This window comes from Lutra lutra, chromosome 1, assembly GCF_902655055.1.
Source record: "Lutra lutra chromosome 1, mLutLut1.2, whole genome shotgun sequence".
Classification (NCBI taxonomy): domain Eukaryota; kingdom Metazoa; phylum Chordata; class Mammalia; order Carnivora; family Mustelidae; genus Lutra; species Lutra lutra.
In genome coordinates, this window is record NC_062278.1 from 26,379,629 (window position 1) to 26,402,607 (window position 22,979).

A 22,979-nucleotide genomic window follows, 5' to 3' on the forward strand; every position below is an offset into this window, starting at 1 on the left:
TCACAAAGCAAAAGCAAACAAGGAAAACCATCAAATACCATTAGAGAAGTCAGGGACCCCCAAGGAGACAGGAATAAAGAATGGAAATTCCGAAATATTCCAAAACAGAAACGAAAAAGTTAAGGATTCTTCGATTTAAAGGTACTTAGTGTAAACTTTCAATAAATAAAGCAAACCAAGAGTACCTCCTGAACAATTTCTGTGGGCACAGAAATTAATCTACCTATTAAATCTGTCAGAAGTCAGTGTAGTACCCTGAGTCACTACCTTTTCTTGAGTTTGCTATATAAGCTTTTTTTCTACGTAAACATTTAATGAGCCTAACATAAAATGTAAGTCAGTGAACCAAATATTATGTAATACACTTTTGAGAGATTAAGACTCATCCTAAGGATACATGCATTTGTCATTTGAAATTTAATTATGAAAAAGAGCTGGATAGTCAACTTCCCTTATTGAGCTCTACGCATATAGCCCACATCCTCATTTGGCACTTAACATTATCATTTGCACACTGAATGGCATTGCAAAAAAAAAAAAAAAAAGAAAAAGAAAAAAGAACAAAAAATTCAATATATCAATGACTAGACAGCTAGCTTTGGATGATAAAGCTGCAAAGTTTTGTTGTTTTTCAGACAAACAAACAAAAACACTAGTTTTCCAGATGATTAAACTGAAATATTTAACACTCTGTAATTCTAATTTATTCTCTAGGCACACATGAAAATTTTATCAATAGCATGTAGCAAGCAGCATTCTTAAGCTGCCACAAATTAATCAACACATTCTAACCACAGTCAGTTCCATTCTCCTGGGTGTTTAAGAAGGACCCATTGAGGGATGTGGAGGAGAAAGAGGCAAACTATCCCTGATTCCCACTATCCCAGCTGATTCATTAACTCTCTTATCTTCTTCACCCATGAATTAATGCCTGAATAAATAGGAAATAAATAATATGGTCAAAATTGCCTACATCGGCGCTACTCCTTCTTTGACAATAGAAAAAAGCCTCCCTCAAATGGTGACTGAGAGTAAACTCCACATGGACCCATTGCAGAGATGACAGGATGGACCACCTCTACCCATGTTGGTCTACCCAGAAAACTAACCAACTACTAGTTATACTGAATCTGAACGTTAATAAACATGTGCTCTGTGATAACAATGTGCTAGATATAGATCATCTACTTACAATGGGGTTACAACCTTATAAACCCATTCAGTGTAAATTAAAAATATCTTAAGTTAAAATTGCTTTTAATAAAATGAACCCATCAAACACCATAGCTTACCCTAACCTACCTTAAACATGCTCAAAACACTTAAAATTGGTCTACAGTTGGACAAAATCATCTAACACAAAGCCTATTTTATAATAAAGTATATTTATTTTGCAATAAAGTAATAATAAAGAGTGTCTTGTGAAATTTATTGACTATCTATAATTATATATATATATATATAAAAATTTATTGACTATACTGAAATTGAAAAACGGGGGCGCCTGGGTGGCTCAGTGGGTCATGATCTCGGCTCAGGTCATGATCTCAGGGTCCTGGGATCGAGTCCCACATCGGGCTCTCTGCTCAGCAGGAAGCCTGCTTCCCTCTCTCTCTCTCTCTCTCTCTGCCTGCCTCTCCGTCTACTTGTGATCTCTCTCTGTCAAATAAATAAATAAAATCTTTAAAAAAAAAAAAAAGAAAAACGGAATGATTATATGAGTATGAAGTGGTTGTAAATGTACCTGTTGTTTACCTGGTGATCGTGTGGCTTACCAGGAGCCATGGTGACTGCTACTGCCCAGTGTCATGACACAGTATGGGACCACATATCACTAGCTCAGGAAAAGATCAAAATTCAGAATTCAAAGTATGACTTCTACTGAATGCCATATCGCTTTCATACCTTTGTAACTCAGAGGCTGTTACATAACTCTTTGTTTGTACCCTTACTGTCAGTTCTTTGAGGATATGCATGAACTGTATCTTATTAACCTTCTTACTCTGAGTTTTGCATATATCCTGGTATATCATACACTTAATGAGTGAATGGACAAATGGTTAAATGAGCAGCAGTATAGCGGCCAATTAGTTTGAGCAGCTACTAAAAACACTGCTACTCAGGATGCTTTCAGCTGCAATAAACAAGTAACAGAACAGCAGACAAAAAGTGGATTAAGTAGATACTTATTATCTCACTTTAAACAGAAGTGATTCAATTATGTCATGAGTCCCCATTCTTTTTATCTTTCCATCTTCCAACCTCAGTACCTCAGCGATATCTGCCTTCATGGTCACAAGATGGCTGCTAAGGCCTCAACATCTCACTATCACAAGAATAAACAGCCGCCAAAGCAAGAAGGGAGTGAGCAGGAAAGAAACAACTTTCTTCTTCCAGATGTTCTCCATCTTACAACACTTTTGCTTACCTCTCACGAAGCCAAGACTGGGTCACTTGTCTATTGTTAGGCTGAACAAAGAAGAATGGAATTTCCACAACTGGCATAGAATGTCTATGATTAGAGAACAGGGAACAAAGATGCATCCTCCCTGCCTACTCTACCAAATAAACAAAACAAAGATTCTGTTTACATGGAAGGGGGAGAAATGGCTATAAACCACTATTTGCAGAGCTTACTAACAGCATGATATGTAGAAGATCTTAAAGAGTCTGCATAATCTCAAATCATCCATTCATCCATCATTCAATGAATATTTGCTGAGCACATACGGTGTGCCAGACAGACACTATTCTCAATCCATGAAGTATATCATAGAAAAAAATATAACTTCCTAACTTCATGGCATTTACATTATAGAGGAGGAAAATAGACAATAAACAATAAGTATGACAATTAATAAAATATATATCTCATATATATATTTCATATATATGTGTGTGTATATATATGTGGTGTGTATATATATATATGTGTGTGATAGGTCCGTGATCAAAGGACCGAGACTGCTACACAGCGAAGGTTAAGCAAAGCTTTATTTTACGCCAAGCATCGAGAATTGAACCGACCATTCATGGCCACCTCTTACAGAGAGAGTGAGTGACTCCCAGCCTCATAGACTAACTTTTATACAGCAAAGGCCATATGGTTGAGCCTGGCCACACACAGGTGGCCAATGAGATTGCAACACAGAAGAAAGCTGCACAGTCATGCTAGGTCCCACATGGGTGGCCAATTGAATTACAATTCACCCCATAGTAGCTATTTGAACTAGCCTATCACCTTGGTCAGAACTGGTGCCCAAAAGGCAGGGCCTACACTCCTTGGTAGCTAGGGAGATAGTTTGCGCGCTCCACTGATTAGATGTCTCCACCTGGCCTGACTCATCCCTGCATTCAGGGCTCTGTTATCTCCACCTGACCTGACCCGCCCTTGTATTTGGGCTCTGTTATTAGGGACTGGTCGACCGTATTTTACTGGTTTCCTGGACTTGGTTTTAAGTAAGTTCTCCTGGGGAGGAGTGGGGCGGCCAGAGTGAGTTTAAGTTTTACTTTTTTAAGTTTTACTGCAAAAACAACAAAATCACTTGTTTAAACCGAGACGAAATCGCTCTGGCTAAATAGGCCCTTACATTGTGATAAGGTGTTTTTGTCTTTTTTAAGATCAGGGTAAAGTGGGACTGGGTAGAACATTTACAAAGGGTGATCAGAGAAGTCCATTTGAGAAAGAGACAATGATTTGAAAGGTGAAAAAGAAAAGATTAAGACCCCTGGCCTGAATCACTGACTGATTCTGGATCCTAAATGGCCAAAATTCCAATTGTGCCCTTCCCACGCTCACCGAATTTCTCAGATGGCTTCAAGATAACTGCCATTAAAATGAAAGACCATATCGGAGGTAGAGCAGAAACTGAAGCACTGTGCAGAATATATTCAGAAAAATTGGGGACGGCACCTGGGTGACTCAGTCAGTTATGCACCTAACTCTCTGGATCTCAGGGTCTTGAGTTCAAGCCCTGAGTTAGGCTCCACACTGGGTGTGGGGCCTACTTTTACCAAAAAAAAAAAAAAAACCTGCTTTAAAAAAAAAGGAAAATTTGGGGTGGTACTTAGACACATTTTGGAAGCAAATAAAGTAGGCGCTTACTAAAATCAAGGAAATTTTGTTCTTAAAGAATCTATGAGCCTAAGAACCAAGGAGGAATGTGACTCTTTGAAGCTTAGAGCAACCTACGGACCTATAAACACCTGCCAATATATCTCCCGCCCAGGGAGAACAAAGCCAATTCCAGATGTGACCAAGAAAAATAACAGACAAGGTTTAAGTCCTTCCAGAGAACAGAGCAGGGGCTACAGGCAGCAATGGACAAGAATTCCCTTCCAGAGAGCAGAAACCGGATCCAATCAAGGGCCTCATCCAGGACCAGAGCAGAGGTCTTTGAGACTCCTGCCCTGCTGATCTCCATCAGTGCTAGGAGCCAGTGACTACTGTTTCTCATTCTTTTCTCTTCTGAATAGAAGTTTTAATTTTCTGATCCATTTGAGCTACGTCTGGACCTGAATGAAAGGACTGAGCATCACCAGGAAGCGTGGGATTTGAGCTGAATACAGCAGCTGGATGGTCCTCGGAGTTGTCTCCTTTGAGAAGGGGTGAGTGTGTCCAATGTGTTTTGCTTGGAGAAAGGATGAGTGTGAGAAGGATCCCACAGACTTGGCAGCCAGGAGAGCAGGCTGTGGGAGAGACAGTAGCCCACCAATAGTCATCCACCCCTTCTTCCGAGGCACATAATTAGTTACCTCCCAGTCTCCCTTGCAGACTGACACAACTGTGAGACTAAATTCTCAGCAAGGATGCATGAGTAAATGTGATATGTGCCTGCCTCTTCAGGACTGGGGCCTGTAAGAGAGGTATGCCTCTTCCACACTGTTCCCCTTTCCAATGGCTGAAACCTGGATGCGAACAAGCCTTGACCATGCACCTGATGACAAAGTCGTGATGGATGAAAGAGTCACAAGACGGAAGAATCCTGGTCCTTGGCAACATTCAAGAGAGTGGAAGAGAGCCGCTACCCATCTGCAGCACCCTCAACTATTATTTGCTCCTTAAGTCACTGAATTTCCAAGTCTGTTTTTACAACTTAGTGTACTCTAACACAGAAATTTAACTCCCTGGCTAACACAAAAGTTATCTTCTCTCTATTTTAAGATGGCAAAAAAGAATATAATTCACTTCAGAAACCTTTTGTCTTAGTCAGTTTGGGCTGCTATTATGGAATACTAGACTAGGATGGTTATAAAAAACCCAGACTTACTTCTCAGGGTTCTGGAGGCTGTCAGCCAACGTTAAGGGGCTGGTAGATTTGGTGTCTGGTTAGAGCCCACTTCCTGGTTCATAGACACACATATTTTGCTATATCCTCATGTGGCAGAAGGGAAAGGGAGCTCTCTAGGATCTCTTTTATAAGGACACTGGCTCCGTTCATGAGGCCTCACCTCGCCTCACCTCACCAAAGGCTTCTCCTAATACCATCACATTGGTGGTTAGGATTTCAACATATGAACTTTGGGAGGACATAAACATTCAGTCTATTATAGCTTCCTTTCAAAATAGCCAAAATTTTTAAAGTTTTGAGACCATTATTTTCTAGTTATTTTGGAAAAAAAAATAAACTATGGTGGAACCCTTCATTTCCTACAAGATTACAGATAAATGAATCCTTCCTAAACATGTAAAATTTAGAAAAATAACAGAAGACAGAAAAATATTATTTGCCAATGTGGTACCCAGACATCTTTATTGTGCTACAACATTTAAAATGCAAGTATATTTCAATATCATTAAAAACTCCAGTTCACATGGCACCTGGGTGGCTCAGCCATTAAGCATCTACCTTCGGCCGACGTCATGATCCTGGGATCCTGGGATCGAGCCCCGAAGAGGGCTCCCTGCTCAGTGGGAAGCCTGCTTCTCCCTCAAGTGTGTTCCCTCACCGTCTGTCTCTCTGTCAAATAAATAAAATCTTAAAGAAAAAAAAAAAGAAAAAGAAAAAAACCAGTCCAAAAGCAATCACGTAATGCCTGTCTCTTCCACTAGGTGATAAATTTCTCAAGAGGAAGGACTGTTTTGCTTTCTACTGTAGAACTAATACCTACCATATTATCTCACATATAATGAGCATTTAATAAAAATGTGTTCAATGAATGACTGAAAAAATATTTAAAATGTTTGATTAGTTGAAGTGCCTGGGTGGCTCAGTGGGTTAAGTGCCTGCCTCCTGCTCAAGTTATGATCTCAGGGTCCTGGGATCTAGACCCTCACTGGGTTCCCTGCTCAGCAGGGAGTCTGCTTCTCCTCTGCCCCACCCCCCAGCTCTCTCTCAAATAAATAAAATCTTTTAAAAATAAAATGTTTAATTAGTTTTACTTTTACGAAAAAGTACCACATTTACCAGAAAAACAGACACAAAAGTTGTATTCTTTCTCACTTACCCTTAATGCTAAAGGATTATTCATAAAGGAAATTATGAAAATTAGAAATGTAAAATTCTGAAATTTTAAAGTATATCTAACTCAACAGGCACACCAACAGTTAACTCAGAAATATGTCTGGATTTCAATTTCTAGCTGGGGTATTCCACACCCAGACATCTGATATTTATACAATGAAATATAAAAATAAACATCTAATAAAATTTTATGAAACAGACTCTTCTCTAACTTCAGATATCAATCCCCAACTTTCCTTTTATCACCTTGAATTTAACAGTGGGAACTGTGCACATTACTAAAGACTGGATTTGGCCCACAGTGAAAAAAGAATCAATAGCTTGGTAGTTAACTCCCGATCTCCTCCCAGCAATGCCAACAGTGAATTTATCCACAGACTGGAAATAGGTTTGGTTTGTTCTGCCTGCACAACAGGACAATGGATCAGCAGACAGTTAACCCATAATGTCAGCATTACTGAAACTATACGTGGTAAATCCCTTTAATGCAAATACCTGTATCCCAAGCTGTCAAAGGGACGCTTGTCTAAGCGTAAGAGGAGACATAATTTTAAGAGAAACATTTTCATTACAGTTAAGGATTCCAATATGGCAGCACTAGACTCTGTCCGGAATACTGTGAGGGTTAGACTTTCAGAAAATGGATCAAGAAAACTGAAAAGAGCCTGCCAACGCGGTTCAATTTGAACTCAGAGCAAAAAGAATTCTAAAACAAATCATCCACTTTCGCTTTCTTGCTTTCTAAAAATAAGAAACTGCTTAAATAGGCATTTGAAACCTCAAGTGTCTTCCTTAAGCCTGCCTTGCATCTAAGGACGAAAGTTTACTCTTCGGGGTTTATTAACCAACTTTAATTTTTAATATGTGATTCAGCCACTCACACTCTGATACAACAAATATTTATTGAGCACTGCAGCAGAGACAGCTTGTTGTCTACTCCAAAATCCCCACCCCCTCTTTCAGAAGCCCTGGCTTTTAGGTGGGCACAAGATGCTGGAGGAAAGACCTGTTCCCTGAGCTTCCCTTTCAGCAAGGCTCTTCCCACCACAAGAGTGAGGGGTGAGCAGAAATGTTACGTGGCGGCTTCTGAGAGATGCTCCCAAAGCAGCTAGCAGGCATTCTTGCTCTGCCCTCTCCCCTTCCTCCACCCTGCTGTTGGGAACGCGGTGCGGATGAAAACCCTAAGTCTGCGCACCAAGAGGAGCCTCACCTCGCAGGATGACTGCACGGATGCCTAAGGACTTGGCGAATCAGAGCCACCACACCCACCCTAGACTGCCCACCTCTAGACTTTAAGGCAAAAGAAAAAATTCCCATCGTTTCAAGTCACTGTTGTTTGCCGGTCTCATGATACTTGTGGTGAAACCTAATCTTAACTGATATAAGACATTTGTGAGATACCTCAAGTGTTGGAATAAACACAAAATGAGTAAGGCAGAATTCCTGCACACATCAGCTTAAAATTTAGCTGTGAATATGGAGTATAAAGAGCACCAGGGTAGATTACGACAGTTTTTGCCTGTTTATTACATTTTCAAACCAACTCTCCTCCTCTGATTACACCAACCACTTTCTTTTGGAGTAACTCTTCTCCCATATCACAGGATCAAATTTTAATACCTGTAACCCCATTCCTTAGCCAACCTCAGTTTTTTGGGGAGGTGGAAGAGAAGGAAGAAATGGAAGGTAATCCAAGCCTGGCCAGTTAAGGTACCAGCCATTGTAACAAATTCAGGAATGAGCACATGGATTGAACTTGGCCATTTAGAGTCCCACTGCATTAACAGCTATCACTGCAATATATTGCATAACAAACCAAACCACAATTCAATACTTATAGCAACCAACTTCTATCCAGTGTCTCTAGGTCAGCTGGGCCTACCTAGCTTTCGGCTGCAGATTAAGCCCAGGTCTGCTCCACATCTCTCCTACTGCTTGGACCAGCAACCATCTGGGTGAAATTCTTGGCCACGTGGCAGAGGCACAGGAAGCCCAGCTAAACCACACAAGCACATTTAAGGTCTCGGCTCACTGTCATGTTTGTTAACATTCCATTACAGTAGGAAAATATATTCTGCCCAATGTAGTGAATTGTAAGGTCATGTGGTAGAGGGAGCGTAAGAAGAAGTAGAAAAGACAACGTAACAAATTGTGCCACATCTTGAGTTCCCAGTACCTTCAGAGTCATGGTATTAAAAGGCTCTAAGCCAGTGGCAGCACACACCCCATCTTCCAGGCTAAATGGAGGCACATTGCCAACAGCAGAGAAAGAGATAATGTGATGAGAACTGAAGACAGAGGGTGAGAGATGAAGGGACAGATACACTAAGTATACTGACTGCTTTACTTTAAAATGGAACAATGCATGAAAAAAATACCAAAAAGAGTAGTGGCATGAGCAAGAGTTGTGGGGATTCAGAAAAGTGAGAAGATGAGAGAATTCCTTATAGCAGACATTCATTGAATGATAAGTAAGGATTATTTTCATTGTTCCACATACAAAAATGACTTTTAGAAAAGTATGTAAACTCTCTAGCAGTCATTGTTGGTTTATAAATCTCTCTTCCTTGCCTTCTGTCAAAGAGGCTGGAAAATCTAAATACTCACTTTCCTGGAATCCACAGTTGTCATCTAAGTTCTGGTGATCAGATATAATCAGAAATCCTCCAGGGTTTCTCAGGAAAGCTTTTCCTTTCTTGCAAAAATGAAAGAGGCGGCTTTCCCTCCAAATTCCCCTACACTTCCATCACTATCTTCTTGCCTGTTAGAAAATAGGTTACCTAATTGTAGGGTACATTCTCCACTCTTCAGAGAATACTCAGAATAGTTCCAGAGAGGATAGTCTTAACAAAAATTAGCCAATGAACAACAGCCAGCAGTTGGTTCCTCTGACTTTGTTCTGTGAAACAAATGATTCAGATACTGTTAATCAGGTTTTCTGTTACTTGTATTGGAAAGAATTCCTACCTGCCATAGGCCTGAAGTCGAGTTAATACCTGTTTCAGGTCAAGAACCAATCATACACCTGGTCTTTGTACATTATTTTACAGCTTATAACACATTTTTTGCACACTCTCTTGAGTTACCAGAGTTGAAAGGATTGCAGTTGAAGACAAAATCTTCACTGTCCAAGAAGTCAGGTTTTATCAAGTGAGATGGTAAACTGGGAAGCCCACTGTAGCCGTCTAAATGGTAAACAGATTTATGTATTACTGTTATGAGAAAGTGAGAAAGTCATGACAAGTTTTTGGGAAGAAGACTTCATCTGTGTTTGTTTCAGGATGGATTGTGATGGGTGAACTGAAAGAATAGGATCAGAAGCAAAGAGACCCTGTGAAGAAGCACTTGACTGGTGAATGAAGGATCTACTGACAAAATAAGGCATTCTAGCCAGGCTGGAGTAAGGAGCACCAGAATAGCTGTTAAAAGTTAGAAAACTGGGCAAAATAGATGAAATCTCTATTTTCAAATACTAAAACACAAGAAAGCAAAAGATGTGTTCACAAATACAAAAGAAAAAAATGAGATGAGCCCTACAGTTTACTTCTACAGTTACCCCAGTTTTATGCCCGGAGGTACTTTTGGACCATGGTCAACATAGGGAGATGCAAAGCTGGGCTGAGGGGACAAACACTGAGTTTGGGGAGAATGAGATGTCTGGAATTTGCAATAAGTAGTTTTCGAAAGGAAGAACTATACAGAAAGAATTTCAGAATACTCTTTAAGTCTGTACCTGGATACTAAGCCATGCATGCATAGGGTGAGGGGCTCTGAGAGACTGGACAAAAATTAACTACCGGGGTGGGGGGGAATTACTGGGGAGCTACAATCTGAACAAATGGAACTCACAGAGGAAGAAGTCATTTGAGTTTTATCCAATGAGGGTATAGAAACTTTGATGAAGACCTGCTACATACAACAGAAAGCCTAAGCAAAATTCTTCAGGAAAGGACAAGAAAATCCTTAAAACAAAAGGATAATCTAGATCCTTGGGAAGTTTAAAAACAAGCCTCAAAAGATCAAGCTGATCCACTACTAGATATGGAGAATGACTTCTCCTAAGAAATAATACAATCTTAGGGAACATGGAACAACATCATTAAAAGGTTGAAAGACAAAAAGCTATCTTCATCGTCCTAGAATTCTATATATACAGAATGATTCCTTCAAAACTGAAGGTGAAATAAAGACATTGTCAGACAAACGACAGCTGAAAGAAACTGTTACCAACAGAGCAACACTACAAAAAAATAATAAAGGAAGTTCTCCAAGTAAAAGAAAATGATATGAGCTGCAATATGGATAAACCAGAAGAAGAAAGAACATTGAAATTGGTAAATACGTGGATAAATATAAAAGTTCTTTTATTCTCTTATTCAATTTACTTAAAATATAGCTTATTAAGGAAATAATGCATTTGGAGTATATAACACATTTGAAATAAAACATATAGCGATATATGATCAGAGTAGAGAAATATATTATTGTAAGCTTCTTACATTTTACATCACATGTTATAATTTTATCCCAGGTGGGTTGTGATAAGTTAAAGATGAATCCATGAAACCATGCCTATATTCCAGCCCGCAAATACATACATATATCCACCTACACATAAATGAAATGTAGATAGTAGAGGAGATAAAATAGAGACAAAATACTAAACAGAAAAACAAAACAAAAAACTAATCCAAAGAAGCCCTGCAAAAAGGTAAAAGTAACAAAGAACATATAGGACAAATAGAAAACAAAAAGCAAGAGGGTAGATTAACCCAATATATCAATAATTACATTAAATGTAAATGGATTGGACACACCAATTAAAAGACAGAGACTGTCAGACTGAATTTAAAAAGCAAGACACAACTATGTTTGTGTAAAAAAAATGTAGTACTATAAAGAGAAGGGAGGTAAAAATAAAAAGAGAAGGAAGAAACACATGGAAATATTCATCATGAGAAAGCAGGAGTGGCTATATCAACCTCAGAGAAAGAAGATTTCAGAAGAACTATTACCACAGATAAAAGGAAAAGGGTTAATTCATCAAGGAGACATAACAGTACTAACTGCATAAAATGGCATAACTCCTTGGGAAAGCATTTGGCAATTTCTTTTAAAAGTAAATATGTACTTACCATATGATTCCACAATTCCACTCCTAGGTATTTACCTACAAGAAAGAAAACATGAACACGTAAAGAGATTTTTTTTTAAAGATTTTATTTATTTGACAGAGATCACAAGTAGGCAGAGAGGCAGACAGAGAGAGAGGAGGAAGCAGGCTCCCCGCTGAGCAGAGAGCCCAATGTGGGACTCCATCCCAGGACTCTGAGATCATGACCGGAGCTGAAGGCAGAGGCTTAACCCACTGAGCCACCCAGGCGCCCCACGTAAAGAGATTTTTAAATGAATATTCATACACTAAAAACAACTGAGGGGGTAACAAATTGTGCAATATTAATAATAAAAAGGAACTACTACAAAACATCATCATGAATCTCAAAGTAGCCAATCACAAAAGAATATATACCATCTAATTCCATGTGCAGGAAGTTCTAGAAGAGGCAAAACTTGCCTTTAGTGATATAAATTAGATCAGAGGTGGGGGGTGCTTGACTGGGGAGAGGCACAAGGGAATTCCAGGGTTGTGGAAATAGTGAATAAATTGATTGGGGTGGTGGCTACACAGTGTATACATTTGTCAAAATTCCTACCTTTAAAGTGTGAATATTTTATTTCTGTAAATTAGGACTGGATTTCTTGACTTAAAAAAAAACAACAAGGGTCGGGAGTTTTAGGAAGATTTAACAGGGCAAAATGTCACAGAAAAAAACAGATAACTGAAAATTGAAAAGAACTTGTTTCGCTATAGGGAAAGTCTTGGTGATTTTATAAAGCACTTTCATTGAAAAGATGTGTAGAATCCATGATGCAAGACATTTTAGTTATAACTACCTAGACTGAGAAATTCAAATAGAAAAAGCACAAACTATTCTATTTCAGTTAATGCTTCTCAAACTTTAGGGTGCATAGGAATCACCAAAGATCTTACTAAAATACAGGTTCTGATTCAGAAAAATCTTGGGTAAGGGCTGAGGTTCTACATTGCTAACAGAACACCAGGTGATGATGATGTCACTGGTTCATTTACTGCACTTTGAGCAGCAAGAACACATCATTTTCCTGAGGCATTGATGGTTTGTATCAGGCACCAGTTTGATCTAGAAGTTTCTCGAACCTATGGATTCCATTCCTATTATCAGGTGCAGACTGACAACCCAGCCCGCTTCCTATTTAGTAATGTAACCAGTCCAGGTGCTTACGATGCTGTTGAAAATAACAGTAATTTTCCATCAGCAGCCTAGAGTTCAAGTCCCAGGTCTCTTCCAACCAACTATAATCTGAGTTAGTCACTCCTAGGCTGCAAAACAAGAGAATAGTTTCTGTTTCTCCTCTCTAAGCGGTTGTAAAGATTACATAGAAAATGTAACTGAAAGTACTGCATGAACTATAACCTAAAGTGGGGGGGGGGGGAGGCTTAAAACCACAAGCAAAGTGGGCAAAGGAATTTAAGTACCAGAGATTGAATACTGGGCGCGACCTAAAAGTAATGGGGACGGGGTGTCCTAGGATTTTCCCCGTGGGCGTGCAAGGAATGGACCATATTATAGGGGAGGGGAGCCCCATCTAAAAAGTAAGGTTCTGTATTTAAATTATCCCTAAATTATGAAACCTGAAATACGAAAATTTCCCTTATTACACATTTCAACTGGAACCTAACTCGACGTTCAGTGATACTACTGCTTCAGTCTACTTATTTCAAACAAAATCCTACCCACGCATCTCTGTCCCCTTCTCCCATCCAACCGTCACTTTTCAGCCCCCGCCCCGGGGCAGTAGTTTCCACTACGCAGAAGGGGGAGGTGGCAACGGACTCCTCTATCTATTCGCCTCGAAGAGGGGCCGTATGAGTCTCCTGGTTCCGGAGAACCATGAGAGATACGGCCGAGAGAAGCGGAGTCACGAGAAAGTCCTAGTCCAGGACGCGGCGTCGGTGCAGGTGGAGAAAAGGAGAGTCCGCAGCCGCCGCGCTGGCGCGCGGCTTTACCGTTGACGGTGCCTCTCCGCGCCTACCCCCAGAAGCCTTCGCGGGATGGCATCGGCGGGAGGGGGCGGGGCCGGGCGCGCGGCTGCAGCCTCCGCCGCGGCCGCCTGCGCTGCGGCCGGAAACAATAGTGGAGGAGCCCGAGCCCCGCGGAACTGCTCCTGCGGCGCGCGGAGCCCACGGTAAAGACCTCGCGCCCCGGTTCCCGACCCGCCCGCGCTTCGGCCCCGTGGTCCTGCGGTCCCGCCGCCTTCGCGCTCCGAGCCCCGCGGCCCTTCGCACTGGTCCGCGCGGGGCGCCCCGACGGAAGGAGGGCGGACTCCGGTCCCCGGCATCCTGAGCGGCGGGCGCGCGCCCCCAACGCCGGATGTGGAGTGGGGGCCTGGCTCCCCGGGGCGCTGAGTCCGGGGCTGACTTGGCCCTTGGACGCCTTCTTCCTGGGTGGGAGAAAGTGCGGGACGAGGGGACCCCAAGGCACCTCCTAGCCCGGCTTGGACACCCCGGCTCCAGCGGTGCCGGACCCGCACGGGGGAACCGCTGCCCGGCCTTCCGTGCCGGTGCTGGAGACGCTGCCGGGACGTCCTCGGGTGTTCGCGCCTCCACGTGTATTTTCCTGCCGCGCATCTCCGATAGGAAGCCTCGCTACGTCGAGTTAGCGAACCGCATCCAAGGGTTCCCACAATGAAGTTAGCAAAGCGGTGTCCCGAACAGGTCGTTTTTCCCGCATTTAACAGCGTTAAGTAGGTTGAAAGACCCCTGGCGGCGCCGCTAAGCTCTCTGTGCCTGGGCCGGGATGGGGCAGAGCAGACCCCCCGCAACTGCTTTCCTTCGGATCCCCTCCTCAGCCGAATGAAATACAGGAATCGGAAAAAGGCACTTGGGCATATGACGCCTATGGCAAGCCTTTAAGTTTTACCAGCTTTGTGTCATTACACAGAAAGAGTGATAGGGAAGCGCAAGTATGGCGATGCTTGTTTGATGAGTCTGTTGCATTAGAGAAACAGCATCTTTCTCCTAGAAGTTCCTAATACCACCGTACTGTCAAGTTCTGGAAATTGCATAACTCTCCCTTTCTGTTTCTTAACAGGGGCACTATGAACGAAGAGGAGCAGTTTGTAAACATTGATCTGAATGACGACAACATTTGCAGTGTTTGTAAACTGGGAACAGACCAAGAAACCCTCTCTTTCTGCCACGTTTGTTTTGAGCTAAATATTGAGGGTAAGGACACGGCGTAGATCATTTTATGGCATAAACTTTACTTTTGCTGAACTAGTTTATAAGGTAAAATAAAATTTCTTGAATGGTTGGAAATTGTGCCAAGTATGAAATGTGTGAAGATCTGTTAAAGGTAAGGATTTATGGAAAGGAAGCTGAAGTTCTCACCGCTGTGAACTTAATTTTTTTTTCTTAAGTCCCACAGTACTGATCCCGTTTTTGCTAATCTAAAAACAAAGTATGAGTATTGACTAGTAAACATGTTTTCTGGTTTGAGACCTTATTAAGTTGTCAAGTTTAAAACTGACCTGTGTGGATGGTTTTATTCTTTACCTTGATGGGCAAATGTAATTGAATTCCTTTGGCCTTCTATGCTGGTACCTGACTGAGATGAGCTAGAACTCTTTTCCCTAGTGTTGTCTTATCTGGGAAAACTTTTTAAAATTTTTAGATAACCTCTTTTCAATAATCACACACATTTAATAATTTTTAAAAATTAAAAAGGTTTTTTTTTTACATTTCTTAATATTATCTCTGAAAGCATATGAAAAAGAACTCTCCAAATATTAAAAAAAATATGTTACCATGTACTATTTGTTTGGATTGGCGTACAGTTGATGCGTGTATGGACATGAATAGTTTGCCCTCAAGAAACATGTGGGAGGTGTTTCTTTAATATTAATGTTATGGATCTTGATTTTTAAAAAATATTTATGACTCTAAAAAGAATCTTTATATCTTTATAATAAAACATATAATTATATGATATTCATTTTCCATTTAAGATCATATCGGTTATAATAGTTTTGCCATTTTACTCTCTAGAAGAATTATAGTTGCTGAACATGATCACCGATGGAAGATCTTGAATTTCTTGGGGGTAAATAGAATACATACAACTTCGGCTTTAATGACTGTAGTAATTATAATTAATTTAAAAGGGCTCACTTAGAAATCTGATTCTTGTATAGCATCTGAATTACTATGTCCTTAATAATACTACAGTGAAAGATCTAATTTTATGTTCTTTGAAAATAGAGTTGGCCCTATATGTTCTTTTACATTGTAGATTTTAATTTGGGGTGGGCAAAGGCATTAGAAATGATCCAGCTCAAACCTGTATTTTACATGGAAGGAAACTGAGGGCCAAATAGGACTGTTCAAGGTTGCTGTAGTGGTGATACCATGCTGTTGTTAGGGCCAGACACTATAATAAAACACCTTACATGGATTACCTTATTTAACTTGGAATAGCTCTGAGATGGCTTCTGTAATCCATTTTAAAGGTGATGGATCCTAACCGTTGAGACCTAAGAAGAGCACTTTGAAGTCACACAGCAGTAATTGACATGCTGGGGTTTGAAGCCTGGTGATCTGTTTCCAGCATATATGATCTTAATTCCATTGATCTATTGTCAGTAGTTATTTTAGTTGATAGGGCTAATATTAGAAACCCCTTTTCCTGAATCCTAATTAGCTATCCTTGCTACTCCAGCAGCCAGCTTTTCTTAACCAGTGCTTCTGACTAAATCATTAGTGGTGATCGTGCTGTGATAGACTATTTCCACAGAAACCTAAACTTCCATAAGTTGCTTTTCTAGCCTTTTTAAAATATGCCTTTTAACTGGTTTTTTTTTTGTCATTATATAGAGAATATACAAATACTCCTCAGGTACCACTTCTGTAAATATTTCATTTCTGATAATTCTATTTTTTCTTTAAAAGATTTATTTCAGAGACGTAGCACACTTTCTGAGAGCATGGGGGGTGGAGGGCAGAAGGAGCAGAAGGAAAGGGAGAGAGAATCTTGAGCAGACCTCTCACTGAGCATGGGCTATATTTCAGGACCCGGCGATCATGACCTGAGCCAAAATCAAGTCTGACACTTACCAACCAAGTCCCCCAGGTGCCCTGTAATAATGTATTTCTTTTAATTTAATTTTTTAGTTTTTTAAGATTCTGTTTATATGAGAGAGAGAGCATGAACGATGGGGGAGGGACAGAGGGAGAGGCAGACACCCTGCTGAGCAGGGAGCCCAACATGGGGCAATGTAGGGGTTGATCCCAGAACCCTGAGATCGTGACCTAAGCCAAAGGCAGATGCTTAAACAGGCTGAGCCACCCAGGCGCCCTGCCCCCTGATAATATTTACCTTAATATATAAGTAGAAGTTATATGTTGTTGAAATAATAGTTACATTTACCTTAAAAGACAGTTCTCAATTTGAATTACAACTGTTCCATTTTGTATTCTACTACACTCAAGATTTTATATTTTAAAATGTGAATTAAACCTTCATGAGGAAACATTATTTTAGAATTAAGCTTTCATCTCAATTTGTTATCAACATTTTTATATTTATTGCAGTGACAAGCTAGTTCTTTTTTTTTTTTTTTTTTTTTTAAGAATTTATTTATTTGGGAAGCCTAGGTGGCTCAGTCGTTAAGCGTCTGCCTTCAGCTCAGCTCATGATCTCAGGGTCCTGGGATGGGTCCCACATTGGGCTCCCTGCTCTGCAGAGAGCCTGCTTCCTCCTCTCTCTCTCTCTGCTTGCCTCTCTGACTACTTGTGATCTCTGTCAAATAAATAAATAAAATCTTTAAAAAAAAAAAAGAATTTATTTATTTATTTGTTTGTTTGTCAGAGAGAGAGAGCACATGCACACACAAGCAGGTAGAGTCGCAAGCAGAGGCAGAGAGAATCAGGCTCCCTGCGGAGCAGGGAGCCCGATGCAGGACTCAGTCCCAGGACCTCAGGATCATGACTTAAGCCGAAGGCAGCGGCTTAACCCACTACGCCACCCAGGTGTCCCAGTGACAAGCTAGTTCTATCATAACCACTTTAACTTATAGGAGAAAAGGGAGGGAAATGAGAACTCTGAATTACACAAAATTTTGGTTTTCATATCAGTATACAGGTTTTTAAAAGTCAATTAAAAAAATGTGATAATAAAGTAATCATATACCTGAAAAATAACAAGGTATATTCTTGTCTATGTCAGTAAATCTGTTAAAGTCTTTTAAAGTTTCTTTCCCCTGCAAAGCTGTTAGCACAATGACAATTAATGAATGTTAGAATGTAAGAGAACTTGTAAAAATATGACATTTAACTATTAGTTTGGTGTAATATTTTGCAGTATGGAAATGTTGATCTTACCTGGTTTCTTAGTTTACTAATGACTAAATTTGCTCTAAAGCATTCTGTTTTCTCTGCTAAGAGACCAGTTAAAAATTTTCTTGAGGAATAATAACAATTTACCTAATTTTGAGTCCACACATTTGTAGTAAGCAAAAATATCTTATGGCTTTGGGATTGCTGATTAGGTCACATCAAAACTGGTCTAATCAGATGGGCTCTTGTTTAAAAGTTGTGTGCATGCATATATTTATAAAATGAAAACAAAAGGAGAAAGAGAAATAACAAGACAGTTAAATCTTACTAGATTTCATATTCAGTCTGAGCATGGCCTTAATTGCCTTTTTTTCTGTGACTTTATAGTAATTAAAAGGAAATAGTACCTACATTTTGAATACTTCCTTGTATACTTCAAGGACCTAAGAAGCGTATTTGAGAATTCAACTCTTTTAAAGTGCTCATAAGATTGATTTGTCTTTGTACCTGTAATTCACCATTAGAATAATTTGCCTATGGATTAGAAGACAGATGCATAAACTTCGTAATACTCGTGGCCTATATCCATGGCTTTTAAAACACTATAAACTTGTTTGTGCATATACTCTAATATGCCTCGTAGTACATTATGCTAAGATCTCTACAGTTAGTGACGAAATTACTACCTTTCCCTAAGCTATTGAGCCTGGGAGAAAGTTAGCCCAGGACGGTCAGGAGCCGGTAATGAGACTCAGTTGTACAAGGTGACAGAGTCAAAAATGCAACTGGGGGGAGAAAGATCCAGAATTCTGATGTTACTTCATGCTGTCTGTTTTCATTTTGTGCCCAAAAGCTGAGCAGATAATTCTTAGAGCATCCCTACCTTCCTCTCAGAATTGACTTCCTTTCTTTTCTGTGGAGATAATTTTTTTTCCCTAAGACTGGATCAGTTCCTCTTATGCCAAGCAAGGTTCTAGGCTAACTTGATGGTTGGTTAGTAAGCATCACTAATGCTTACTAGTGCATCTCGGGATTCTCCCCCTAATTTGTTGAACTTTCTAGGAAATTTTCTAGAAGCCAACCCAAATTCAGATCCTCGGTAATCTTTCTAGCAAGTAAAGTCCTAGGTGTTTTCTTGGTTAAGGCACTGGTGAACTTAGTGATTACTATTAATCTCGTTCTTTCTTGATTCTTTGTCTTTGACCAAAACACTGTTCACATGGTTCGTAGTCAGGGAACAGTTTGAATCTCATCAAGTCCTGATTCGGTTTGGACGTGAAAACTGGTTATTTACTACTGAGTCTGTCGTTAGTTCTTCCACTGTCCTGCTTCTGACATTCCAGGATCTTTCCAGCTCAGTAAAAGGACCCACCCCTTGTGATAGGGAAACAGTGTAAGTAGCTGACTGAATCTACAATTAGCCTCTTTCACTTGTGTCACATAATGGCAGATACCTTACATTGGTATTAAATAAAGAGAGCACTTTTAAATATAAAACTTACTGTGACTTTTGAACTTTAACTGGGTTATCTTTGATGTACTTAGAAATACAGCCACGACGTTATTATTTTTTTTTTCTTAACTGCCTTTTTGATGCCTTTAAAGTACCTGTGACACTTTAAATAAACTGAATACTTTTTAGTGGCAGTAACAGTAAAACCTCATTATATGGTCAGGAAGAGGAAGGATGGAAGTGGCAAGTGGGTTTGGCTGGTGATAAGTTTAAATTGTAGAATATTTTTAAAGAAAAATAATTGAGTCTAGGCTAACAACATCTAATGAAGACTTGGGACTTAACTGGTAAACCATTTATGAGGAACCAGGTTCCACAGTCTTGTCCCTGGCTGCTTTGTAGTTGTTCCAAACTTTCCCTCCCTTTTAACTTTGTTACATTTTCTAATTCTAAAGTCTAGGATGAACTTAAAACTTAGATTGTACACAAATTTTGGTTGGGAAGTTTTATCTGTTAGGAATGAGATCTGGCTGTACATAACAGGAAATCCAGGTAATAATGGTGAAATAAAATAGAATGGATATTTATATCTCCCATATAAAAAGAAGTTCAGTCTGAAGTTGGTATGGTAGCTCCATGATTAGAAGATCTTGAGCTGTTTCTGTTTCTCTATCCCACCTTCCTTACCACATACTTAACCACCTTCAGAGTCATCTGTTAGTAGTCTCCTGCATCTAAAAAGGAGTTTTTCCTGAATTTCCACCTAGTAGTTTCTTACACATTTCGTTGCCCTTTAAGAGAAGCTGCTCCAAGTAAAATCAGTGTTTTTCAAAGACAGGGACAAAGAATATTGAGTAGGCAATAGGCAAAAGCAGCCATAGAGAGGCCTTTCTAGTAATTAAAGGTTATTCCACATTGAGAACAAACTATTTGAGCTCCAGCTCATACCAACAAGTCATGCTCTAATGATTCTTCTAATCCTGGAGTTAGAACTAGAAGGGATTTTAGCAAAATGAAGGATTGTATTCTGAGGATGGGTATGCAGCCAGATCACATGTGGACTTGTTGCCAGAAGGCTTTAAGAATTTTCAAGTTTTTGACCTATCTCGGTATATAACATGTAATGATTAATGCTACTGCTCTTAAGAGACACCCTCTCCCAATATTTTACTCTGTTAGAAACTTGTGTGATGAAGGAAGTTAGAGATCAGAATCTTGGGAAAAGCTCTTCCTACCTTCTCCCTGATTCTGTTGATGATAGACCAACATGGTAATTCCACCTCCCTCATACCTCTATAAGGAAGATTGCTTTTCTACAGCTGGACACATCTGTCACTGCTCCACTTCTGCTCTGCTAATGAAACATGTGGGCCCTGGACTCAGACCTGGCCTTGAATCTTGGTCCTACCATATCCTAGTTGGCTTTTCTTATCCAGATCTCTAAGTTTCTGTGTCATACTGGTTCTCACATGTAACCAGGAAGAGCAGTTTCATATTTGTATTTCTTAATCTTGAAATTATTGTGCCAGAATCTATTTCAGAAGGCCGAACCCAGTTGTTGCCATTTGTTCCAAGAAGAGTACTTGGCAGAATAACTGTTGGAGCACAGATTTGTTTGTTCCTGATGCTCAGGCTGGGGCTGCACAGTCACCAAAGGGTAGTGATCAGGAGCACAGTCTCCTGAGACCATGCTCCAAAGGTCCAGAAATGCCAGGTTGGGCAGACATTCCAGAGCAGACTGTCAGCATTCAAATTCCCATTTATTAACTGGGAGAACTTGGGCAAATTACTTATGGGTATCATTACTCTTTCCATTCAGCTAGAGGTATATGCCCATCTAAGTTTTATTTTTTATTTATTTATTTATTTTTAAAGATTCCATTCGTTTATTCATCAGAGAGCACAAACGGGGAGCAGCAGGCAGAGCAGACAGAGGGAGAAGCAAGCTCCTGGATGAGCAAGGAGCCCGATGCAGAACTCGATCCCAGGACCCTGGGGTCATGACCTGAGCTGAGGGCAGGCGCTTAACCAACTGAGCCACCCAGGCATCCCGCCCATTTAAGTTTTAAATAGGAAATGATTCATATTTATTTTCTCCCATTTAGAGACACAGTATATAGCTAAAGTGCCAGTAGAAATGACTAGGAAGGTGGGAAACCCTCACTTTGCCAACGATTTTTAAGCTGAATCAAGTGTTTATTATAGCTAACAGAGCTCTGCCATCAGGACTAAGAGGTAAGTGGTAGTAGGTCCATTTGTATGTGATGAAATGAAGGCTCTGAGGTCAAGTACAGTTGCCTTAAAGTCACATTGATAGTAAATGACACAAGGGATTCAGGTCAGGTCTCTCATGTCAGAGTTTTACCACTGTGGGGAATGAACATTTCTGTTTGCCCTTTGTCATATTTTAAGAGCTTAAATTAGAGACCATAGCTTGTATAATGATGCCATTCACTCAGTGGTTTTCCTGATGTTTCTGATTAGTTCTGATAATCTATATAGGTTTTTGTTTTTCTGTTTTTTTCAGTGTTAGCATACTCTGTCCTAGGCTTTTTATCCTCAATCTTTGGGCTTTCCTAACCTTTTATATAATGAAAACTAGCAAAATAACTCCTTCCTCCTTTCCCTCTTTTTCCCCAAGCTACACATCAAAATATGCAGCTAATTTTTAGACATATTTATCTGTATAACCCATAAGTTCTTCACATTAAATGTCCAGATCTAAGCTATTATTCCTACCCTATCCACATCTCTTTTCAGAATGAGTGAATGAATAAATAAGCGAATTCCCCCTCCATCCCTTTAACCAAAAACATCAGGGCTGGAAGTCAAGCGTGGAGAAGGTGAAGACTTTACAAGCCTAGCTAAAAGATAGGCAAGGTGCCTCCACAAAGAGAACCCAGCTGTATCTTAATTCTTAAAAAGTTCCTTCTCAAAGCAGCCTTCCCTACCTTTCACTGCCCCTTCACCCCACCACCACTACTCTCCCCAGTGTTCTTTTCCTCACAGCACCCTTTTCTTCATGGCACTTGTTATAATTATTTACTGTAGTTGTTTGTTTGTGTGTGTGTTTGATGTGCTTCCTCCCCGCATTTGTAATTTCATAAAGGCATGGATTTCTTTTAGAGTCTCTTTTATTTGCTAGTACCTAATCAACAGCAGCACAAGGACTGTCAAGGAATAATGAATATCTGACTGAGAGAAAATCAGTCTAAAGGAGACTTCAGAGTACTGCTTTTCTTTACATTTCTTTCCCTTTAAATTGCTCACAGTGAAACTTCTCTGCTGTTTTTCGGCCCTTTTACAGAATTTCATGAGATCTTTCTGTCTACTAAAGGTTTTATGAATCTTACTAGTAGAACTTTGTACCATATTCAAAAAAATAAAATGTAGCCAATAATACTAACTGATGATAATTGGCTCTTTTTCAATAAGGAGGATAAACAGTATTTTTCCCCAAAGACTTTTAACAGGGCTGTGTTTAGAAAGAGGATTTCTAGATTCATTTGATATGTTGCATTTCTCTTATTCTGGACACCCCAGCAGAGCACAATTTGTGCTCATAATGATGACCCCAAGGCATTGGATGATCCTGAGTCCTTTTTAAATCAGTGATAAAAGCATATTC

At 40.0% G+C, this 22,979-nt stretch overlaps 1 protein-coding gene and 1 long non-coding RNA gene across 4 annotated transcripts in view; one reads left to right on the forward strand and one right to left on the reverse strand.

Moving 5' to 3' along the window:
* Positions 1-8,245: 8,245 nt before the first annotated feature.
* LOC125095399 (uncharacterized) lies at positions 8,246-13,433 on the reverse strand. The gene is made up of 4 exons (XR_007125866.1): positions 13,300-13,433; positions 11,600-11,634; positions 9,245-9,363; positions 8,246-8,460 (listed from the first exon to the last, which is right to left on the reverse strand). It is a non-coding gene; the product is annotated as an uncharacterized LOC125095399 (long non-coding RNA).
* Positions 13,434-13,480: 47 nt separating this feature from the next.
* C1H21orf91 (chromosome 1 C21orf91 homolog) overlaps positions 13,481-22,979 on the forward strand; it is a 30,206-nt gene continuing 20,707 nt past the window's right edge. For 2 of the 3 annotated variants that reach the window (XM_047721732.1, XM_047721749.1), the window contains exons 1-2: positions 13,481-13,751; positions 14,657-14,790. In XM_047721732.1, the coding sequence (XP_047577688.1) occupies positions 13,618-13,751; positions 14,657-14,790 (268 nt within the window). In that variant the 5' untranslated portion in view covers positions 13,481-13,617. Of the gene's footprint in view, positions 13,752-14,193; positions 14,281-14,656; positions 14,791-22,979 lie in introns of those variants that run through there. The other variant, XM_047721740.1, reaches the window with a different exon arrangement.